Below are 9,927 nucleotides of genomic sequence, written 5' to 3'. Positions count from 1 at the left end.
CAGCATGTCTCTGATCAGAATCTAATGGTAACACAGCATCTTTCTGATCAGAATCTAATGGTAACACAGCATGTCTTTAATCAGAATCTAATGGTAACACAGCATCTCTTTGATCAGAATCTAATGGTAACACAGCATGTCTCTCTCCCTCTGATCATCACTAGCCTTAAAAGGAGGGATGAGGAGTGCATTGGTGACTGTACATTTTCAAGGTCAAATAATGCACAAGCTAGTACAGTGCAAATACACACTCAACACACAAACAATGAATATATAGAACCTATATAAACCTATTGAAACATTACCATGTAGATCACTAGAACGAGGGGGCAGGGCGACCCCTATAGGTCTTCAGTGAGTTTTCAAGGGTCCCCAAAAGCAGGGAGAAAACTAACAAGAACAAAATACCTGAAGCAAGACCAAACATTTCAATGTATTTTCGAAGAGCAGTACAGTATTTTACTTGCTTACAGATCACAATATAATATAATTCCATTAATAGCGAACTCATATAGGCTAGCAGCATTTATTGGGGTGGGGGTCTGCACTTTAGAATCCTCTCTCCACCCCTGATATGAATCTGTCCTATTTTTACCCTCCTAGAGCCAAAACCTGCATCTCTCTACTACTCCACATACATTATGTACAGCTACAGCATAGGAGCCAACATCGCCACACATGGCGGGAACCAACCACATGGCGTACAGAGATATCACTATGCAAACCAGCGTACCGACGACCAATGAGGAGGCCTCTTCCTCTGGTTGGCTTGGTCCATTTCATCCCGCCATGCGAGATTCTAGGCTTATGGGTTTGTGTTTGATGGACACAGATCTCCAGAGCCCTGATTCACGCTGTGTGTGTGTGTGTGTGTGTGTGTGTGTGTGTGTGTGTGTGTGTAAGAGTCGCTGCAGAGCGCTACACCAAGCCTATTCCGACTGAATATTGACAGAAGTCAACTCAGAAGTCACTACCGCATGTAGATGTGTGTTTGAGGTAGATCGTACATCCTCCTGTTATTGTCTGTTCTGCTCTCACATCTCCACAAAAACATCCAAATGCATTGAATTTAATACAATTTATTAACTTTACTTCCAACATATGACAAAATACATCATATACTCATTGAAAATGTTTTTTTTTGGTAAAAGTGTCTTGAATCATTTAAATATTACAATAATTGCTTTAAAAAGACAAATAACCACCAGAGTCTGGGTTCGCGCCCAGGCTCTGTCGCAGCCGGCCGCGACCGGGAGGTCCGTGGGGCGACGCACAATTGGCTTAGCGTCGTCCGGGTTAGGGAGGGTTTGGCCGGTAGGGATATCCTTGTCTCATCGCGCTCCAGCGACTCCTGTGGCGGGCCGGGCGCAGTGCGCGCTAACTGAGGGGGGCGGGTGCACGGTGTTTCCTCCGACACATTGGTGCGGCTGGCTTCCGGGTTGGAGGCGCGCTGTGTTAAGAAGCAGTGCGGCTTGGTTGGGTTGTGCTTCGGAGGACGCATGACTTTCGACCTTCGTCTCTCCCGAGCCCGTACGGGAGTTGTAGCGATGAGACAAGATAGTAATTACTAGCGATTGGATACCACGAAAATTGGGGAGAAAAGGGGATAAAATTTATTAAAAAAAAAAAAAAAAAAAAAAAGACAAATAACATTGTGTATTACATATTAGTTGACGCTAGCTGTTATGTAATATATTAGCTAAGCTTTTTAAATCCATAATAATATTAGAAAAGGGATAACTGACTTTCTTATAGAAAATAAACCAAATAACATTGATGTCACAATTTCAGTGGATAATACTAGAAATAAAAATTACATTTACAATGTTAGACAAGGAAAAACAATGAACTTTCTTATAGGAAATAAAACAAAATAGCTTATAAATCTCGTCTTCACTGATATGAAGCAGATCATTCAGTCAGAGCACAAACAGATACATTAAAAAAACATTTTCACATAACTAGATATTACCCAATAGTACAGAAAGTTGACCAAATAAAAACAAATGACAAGTGTCCTGCTTGGAGGACTATTAATGATTCTACTCTACTGTAATATTGGCCTACTGTACTTAGCCGGTGGTACTGCAGCCATAAGATAAAGATTTCAATATGAAGTTACTTTATTTTATTTTAAATACTGAGCATTTACGGTATGTGACTAAAACCTTGCGAAGCTAGAGCTCTTGATCCTGTCTCTAGCCGAAAGCGTGATCAGTAGTAATTGGGCCGTCCCTGAAAGAGGGCTGGGGCTACTGAGCCACAACTCAACACTGCAGAGAGAATGAACACACAGCACCACCTGCTGGTCACACACACTCACTACAACCAAACCACTTTCAAAAGACAGTGGTGCACTCAGACAAAAAGGCACTATCTAGAACCTAAAAGGGTTATTCAGCTATCCCCATAGGAGAACCCTTTGAAGAACCCTTTTTGGTTCAAAGTAGAACAATTTTTATTCCTGGTAGAATACCTTTGGGTTCCATGTAGAACCCTTTCCACAGAGGGTTCTACCTGGAACCAAAAAGGGTTCTCCTATGGGGACAGCCGAAGAGTGTGGTGGTAGAAGGGTCTATCAATTCAACACCTCTACAGTATCCATCTGTCTGATCTCTCTGACTGTACTTGGTATATACACTCCTGGGACTGGGTGTGTGTTGTGTGTTTAGTTGTTGACATAGAAGGTGGTGAGCTTTCTGAGGTCCTCTTTCTGACACATCGCTACGGGCTGGCGTTGCTCCAGTGAGGTGCTGATGAACCAGCCAGGGTACTTGGCCGACTCGAAGGTGGTCAGGGAGATGCCTTTGGTTGTCATGTAGAAGAGGAAGCAAACTGTGTCTCCCTGAGCGCTGATGGTCCTCAACTGGTCGTCAGAACTCCGCTGAGAAAGAGAGAATGGGAGGGCAGGAGAAATTAGTAGGATGATGAGAGGTGAATTGAGTATGTAGAGGTAAGTGTGTGTGTGTTTGTGAGTGAAAGAGACACACCTCCAACTGTAGGATGGGAGATGTGCGGTCTGTCTGCTTGGAGCAGGACAAGTTGAAGCCGCTACTGGCAATCCCCAAGGCAACCGGCTGGGCCTGGATAGTGTGGGAGTTCTTCATATTAATATTATACATGGAGAGGTTGAACCTCACTGAGAGGGAGAGAAAGAGAGAAGAGAGAAAGAGAGAAAGAGAGAAAGAAGTTAAAGGCCATTTTCACAATTTTTAACACTCAACTGTGATGTTACCAATTTTGGTAAAGGCTGCCAAAAACTACTCTTACGGAATGCTTGCAGTGTAGTTTGGCAGTTAGCCTACCTCTCTGGTGGTCGTTGCCGCCCCGCAGTGTAACGGCACGTAGCACCATGGTTTCAGGGTTGTGCACCAGGCTCTTCTGGTAACGGTCACACAGGGTGCACTGCTGGGGGCTGTCCAGCCGCTTGAAGGTCCCCTCAGCCTTTATCCACCGCTCCCTCTGGCTCCTGGACCCGCTCCATCACACACTCTAAACAGAGGAGGAGGGGAAGGGGGGAGATGGGGAGAAAGAGGGGTGGGGGGGACGTGGGACAGGGACCATCAATAACTAAATTGTTAACAGTGATCTGGGACTAAAGAAACAGAAAATCAGTCCAGAGTACAGTCTTTTCAAATAGTATAGATCGTCTATTGGTGACTATATGGCACGGCAGCCGATGTACCTTCCAACAGGTTGTCCATGATGATGCTGCTCGTCGGTGCACACCATGCCCAGGGGAGTGTGTGTGGAGTCGGACTTCTGAAAGGTGTGTTTCATCCTGTGCAGCACCATCACCAGGTGAGCCACCTGTCTCATGCCTACCTGACGCTGCTGGAGAACCTCCAGGTCAAAGGTCAGGCCCATGTGCAGCTCCATCTCTGGTCCACCCTACACACATACAAGTAATCAGAATGATTACAAGTAGCAAAACATTTATACATTCTGTCAAGAAAAATAAATAAATATTTCTGGAGTTGCCCCAGGTTTTGCTCACTTTTAAAGGTTCAAAGATATTTTAAAGACTGTTCTATTTAACATGCCACCACTATTAAGGCAATTTAATATCAGAGTGCCTTATTGATCCTCTTTATGTATGAGCACACTGACTCAACCTCCATTTTTGATGTTCTACAACTAGTGTACCCTGAACCTTGTAGCGCTTGCCATTCTTTTTTATAATGTCTTACCTTCGCACCAGGCAGGCAGGATTCCGCATCAAACTCCATACTTTCCGAATAAGAGCTGCAGAGAAAAAACACTAAAGGTGTTAGCCTTAAATCTCATCTTCCTCTTCAAACTCAGATAAACAAGCTATTTTTATATCGAGGTTGGTCTAACAAAGGTTTGTGCAAACTGTAGCCTATATGTCAGCATGCAAATTGGAAATAGGTTTAAGGCTAACAAATACATGCAACCAAAAATACAGTATTCCTCAGGAATCAATTCACCTACCTCGGCAGAGCATCGACCAATTTCAACTCCATGAGTCTGAGACAAAATGAAAACAAAAATGAGATTAGCCTACCATTAAATACCTGAAATGAATTGTATGTCTATTTTCAATATTTTTTTAATGTATTTTGAAAAGTTTAGTACGTTTTTCTAAATACCCTACCTTTAGAGTGATCGTTTAACTCTTAGTGGAGTTGAAGCGTGAAAATGATGCCAATTGTGCTTTGGTAAACTCTTTATATTCTACTTGTCTCTGGGGCATGGGAAATTCCCGCACCTGCTCTAAACGTGGTGGGGAAAGTATGAGCAATTCCACAGTTTAATCACTAGCTAGGTTTTTAGTTGGCGACAGATTTTCATGTAAATACACAAATCCGCATGTAGAAATATGCGTATTTTCCCACCTGTAACCACATTTCCGTCCACAGTGCGAGTAAAGTCATACCATATAAAAAACAACTCACGACAGCTGTGATGGAAACAGGAAGTTTAGGTACAATTGTATAAATGCCAACAGATTATTTGTTCGTTCGACATGGTGGGATCTTAGTTATGCGATAAATGGCGGTGGAAACGTCTTTATGCGCAAATATTGATATAATAACCATCATATCCAAGTAAACTTGGAAACACGGGATGATATGGTTTGTGGTCCTCCCACTACTACTACAATAAATTACACTACATGGGCAAAAGTATGTGGACAGCCCTTCAAATTAGTGTATTCGGCTATTTCAGCAACACTAGTTGCTGACAGGTGAATAAAATAGAGCACACAGCCATGCAATCTCCATAGACAAACATTGGCAGTAGAATGGCCTTACTGAAGAGCTCAGTGACTTTCAAAGTGGCAGCACTGTTTCCAACAAGTCAGTTTGTCAAATTTCTGCCCTGCTAGAGCTGCCACTGTCAGCTGTAAGTGGTGTTATTGTGAAATGGAAATGTCCAGGAGCAACAACAGCTCAGTAGGGAAGTGGTAGGCCACACAAGCTCACAGAACAGGACCACTGAGTGCTAAAGCACGTAGCACGTAAAAATTGTCTGTCCTCGGTTGCAACTCTCACTACCAAGTTCCAAACTGCCTCTGGAAGCAACTTCAGCACGTTAACTGTTTGTTTGGGAGCTTCATGAAATGGGTTTGCATGGCCGAGCAGCCGCACACAAGCCTAAAATCAAAGCTTGCCGCCATTGGACCCTGGAGCAGTGGAAACGTGTTCTCTGGAGTGATGAATAATGCTTCACCATCTGGCAGTTCAATGGATGAATCTGCGTTTGGCAGATGCCAGGAGAATGCTACCTGCCGAATGCATAGTGCCAACTGTAAAGTTTGGTGGAGGAAGAATAATGGTCTGGGGCTGTTTTTCATTGTTCGCGGTAGGCCCCTTAGTTCCGGTGAAGGGAAATCGTAACGCTACAGCATACAATGACATTCTAGACAATTCTGTGCTTCCAACTTTGTGGCAACAGTTTAGGGAATGACCGTTCCTGTTTCAGCATGACAATGCCCCCGTGCACAAAGTGAGGTCCATACAGAAATGTTTTGTCGAGATGAGTGTGGAAGAACTTGACTGGCCTGCACAGAGCCCTGACCTCAACCCCATCGAACATCTTTTCGGATGAATTGGAAGGCGACTGTGAGCCAGGCCAATTCGCCCAACATCAATACCCAACCTCACTAACGCTCTTGTGGCTGAACGGAAGCAAGTCTCTGCAGCAATGTTCCAACATCTAGTGAAAAGCCTTCCCAGAAGAGTGGAGGCTTTTATAGCAGAAAAGGGGGGACCAATTATATATTAATGCCCATTATTTTCGAATGAGATGTTGGACGAGCAGATGTCCATATATTTGGTGATGAGCTTGATGCTCCTTTACAATAAATATACAATTGTAGGTCTTATTCTGGTGATATGATGATCGATGCTTGGCTGCCGTTTGACAAATAAAAATAATCTTACTCTTTTATCCATAATAATCTCATCATGTTGGCATCATGTACCCATTGCGAGCTGTTGGCTAGTTCGCAGCTTCCAATACCAGCACATTCCCTATATAACACAACTTATTTTGTGATAAAACCGTCAGTAGAGTTGAAAATATGATGGAAACCCATTTAACTTGTATTTTTTATTCGGTACATAGGAATTTAGCACAAAAGTTATGTTTATTATGTGCACAACATCACGTACAGACTTCAATTTGATGGAAACACATCTCTGGTGGGAAAATGCACATATTTTTTTAATGCATATTTTTTTATATTTGCATTAAAATCTGTTGCCAAACAGACTTGTTGTGGATAAAAAATCAGTGTGTGATAAGGAAGTGCACCAGTGGAGTCTCAGAGGAAGGGGAGGACCATCCTCCTTAGTGAATTTCAGATTTTTTTTTGTGTCACCAAATAATTGATTAAAACACACTGTTTTGCAATGAAGGTCTACAGTAGCCTCAACAGCACTCTTTAGGGTAGCACCATAGTGTAGCCAGAGGACAGCTAGTTTCTGTCCTCCTCTGGGTACATTGACTTCAATACAAAACCTAGGAGGCTCGTGGTTCTCACCCCATTCCGTAGACTTACTCAGTAATTATGATAACTTCCGAAGGATGCCCTCCAACCTATCAGAGCTCTTGCAGCATGAACTAACATGTTACCCACCCAATCAAAGGATCAGATAATTAATCTAGTACTGAAAGCATAAATTAGAGCTAGCTAGCACTGCAGTGCATAAAATGTGGTGAATAGTTGACTGAAAGAGAAAGACAATAGCTGAACAGTTTTGAGCATATTCATTTCTTCAAAAATGAAGAAGCAAGAGAGAGAGAGAGAGTGAGCTAGCTAGCTATATTTCTTATTTTTTCACTTTCACTTACTTAGCTAGCAAATGCAGCTAGATAGTTTAGCCTACTCAAACACTTGGCTCAAGCAGAGAGGGATGCTATGTTACCTAGCTGGCTATGGCTATCTGTTACGAGAATTCTGTTCTCATGTTCATTAACCAATTCAATTAAACTACTCAGTCTGCTATATCAGGATTTGTAGGATACTGATAGAAATGAAACAGACAGAGGCCAGTCTACAATAGTCAGCGTGTTTATTTACGAGAGCTCTGCCCATCCTTACATGAACATTGGTTTATATACCTCTCATTTCATCATAACTGTCCCTCCTCCTCTAAAACAATGACAATATAGTTCACAAGTCTTCTCCTTCTCATACATTGCCTGCCACCTGTTATACAATCTACTACAAGCCCAAGGTTTCTCCCCTCCCTGGGTGGGGAGACTTCCTTCCCTGTTATCAGTTCCACAGTGGTCACAAGTTGTCTGCCACAGTTCCTTGCCTGCTAACAGTCCCTCTTTCTTATGGACAAACATTATTTATCATTATACAGAGACAGGGTAGAATTCTGTTAGTTATAGTTCTACGTTAAATGTATACATCATTTAGTCATTATTCATAAAATTCATAACACTATCCAACACAAACTCTTCCAAGTCAAGGTAATTTATTGCCACCGGGGCCCTCCGGTGTAACTGCTAAACTGCTTGCTAACTGTACACTGTACTGCATGATTGTTGCATGTTTACTAACGCGTTAGTTCTAGTAGCTATGTTGATGTTGACGTTTGCTAATATGGTGACAACGATGTAGGCTGTGAGTAGCGGTTAGCGGTTATGATATGAAGGTTTGACTTGGAAAGTTTTTTTTTCTCCTGGTAACGGACAGCTGATGTGTTGTGCTCTGAAGTCGATAAGCGACTGGAAAAGGTGAGAGGAGGAGAGCGCGTAGATCCTAGTGTCACGTTCTGACCTTAGTTCCTTTTTTATGTCTTTATTTTGGTTTGGTCAGGGCGTTGGGGTGGGCATTCTATATTCTATGTTTTGTTCTATGTGTTGTATTTCTGTGTTTGGCCTAGTATGGTTCCCAATCAGAGGCAGCTGTCAATCGTTGTCTCTGATTGAGAACCATACTTAGGTAGCCTGTTCCCACCTGTGTTTGTGGGTAGTTGTTTCCTGTATTTGTGTTTGTTTCACCATTCAGGACTGTTTCGATTTTTGTTGTCATTCACTTTGTTATTTTTGTCTTTTTCCCGTGTTCAGTTAATAAATTTAACATGGACACTTACCACGCTGCATTTTGGTCCGATCCTTCATATTCCTCATCAGAAGAAGAAGAGAATCGTTACACCTAGAAGGAATAATACAGCGATCTGGCTGCTATGAAAGTGAACTTTGTTTGCGTGTGATTCATTCCGCCGGGTTCTGTTAAAAACGTTTCTTAAATGGAAGCCAACGGAACGAAACGGGGATAAACATTAATGAATTTGTCCAATAGAAACTCTCAAAACTCTATTTACACCCAAGATTAGCTAGATGTAGGCAAGATTGTCCAAGGCGATATTAAATGAGTCAGTCTGTCACCTTGATTACTCTAATTTCTCTCGACCTGTAGCAGCCTCATGATGGGTATGAAAATTAGAGTATCATGTAGTAAGTAGCCGAAACATATCCATGTTACATTGAGCTGGGTGTATAGAATATGAATTACATTCTTCCAATAAGCTGTAATAGAAATAAGGCCATGCTCATTAAAAAAATAATTGTCCTCCCTCATCTTCAACGGCACCGACTGCCACTGAAGTGCACACAGAATGTTTTTCATGTAACAAATAAAAATGTAAAGTTGAATGTGATTCCATCGCATTTTCAACTCTTCTGATAGTTTTGTCACAAAAACTGTTGCAAATAGTACAGTAAATGTGCCTAGTCTTGGCACTGACAGACACAGTGTGGGTAGGCTAGTGGTCCACATGATGACATTTTTATGGATAAAAGTGTTGCCACTGCCATTTCTCACTAATTCATTTTACGGACACAAAAAGATCCCACCATGTCCAACAAACACATTATCTGCAGGCATTTATTAAATTGCACCAAAACTTCCTGTTTCCATCACAGCTGTCTTGATACATTTGTTATAGTATGCATAATGGTAACATGGTTACTGATGGGAAAAGCTTAAATTGTACAATTGCACACTTACAAAGTGCCATCGAAGGTGTGTGTGGATGATTGAAGTTGCCTTATAATTCCTTCTCAGGTCATTTTTTTAATTATAATTTTTTTTTTAAAAATTCACCTTTATTTCACCAGGTAGGCAAGTTGAGAACAAGTTCTCATTTGCAACTGCAACCTGGCCAAGATAAAGCACAGCAGTTCGACACATACAACAACACAGAGTTACACATGGAATAAACAAACATACAATCAATAATACAGTAGGAAAATCTATATACAGCATGTGCAAATGAGGTAGGATAAGAGAGGTAATAAAGGCAATAAATAGGCCATGGTGGCAAAGTAATTACAATATAGCAATTAAACACTGGAATGGTAGAATGTGCAGAGGATGAATGTGCAAATTGAGATACTGGGGTGCAAAGGAGAAAGATAAATAAATACAGTATGGGAATG

At 41.8% G+C, this 9,927-nt stretch overlaps 1 protein-coding gene across 1 annotated transcript; it reads right to left on the bottom strand.

The window, feature by feature from the left end:
* Positions 1-2,358: 2,358 nt before the first annotated feature.
* On the bottom strand, positions 2,359-4,716 carry il1b (interleukin 1, beta). The gene is given in 9 exon segments (XM_071351708.1): positions 2,359-2,884; positions 2,991-3,139; positions 3,306-3,448; positions 3,450-3,492; positions 3,686-3,711; positions 3,713-3,891; positions 4,191-4,245; positions 4,456-4,491; positions 4,619-4,716. Coding segments are annotated over 8 exon segments (843 nt in total). The 5' UTR covers positions 4,488-4,491; positions 4,619-4,716; the 3' UTR covers positions 2,359-2,668.
* Between the last annotated feature and the right edge of the window lie 5,211 nt (positions 4,717-9,927).

Source organism: Salvelinus alpinus, chromosome 18 (assembly GCF_045679555.1).
Source record: "Salvelinus alpinus chromosome 18, SLU_Salpinus.1, whole genome shotgun sequence".
In the NCBI taxonomy this organism is placed as follows: domain Eukaryota; kingdom Metazoa; phylum Chordata; class Actinopteri; order Salmoniformes; family Salmonidae; genus Salvelinus; species Salvelinus alpinus.
Note: the sequence above shows the minus strand (reverse complement) of the source record. Positions and strands in the feature narration are given on the sequence as shown.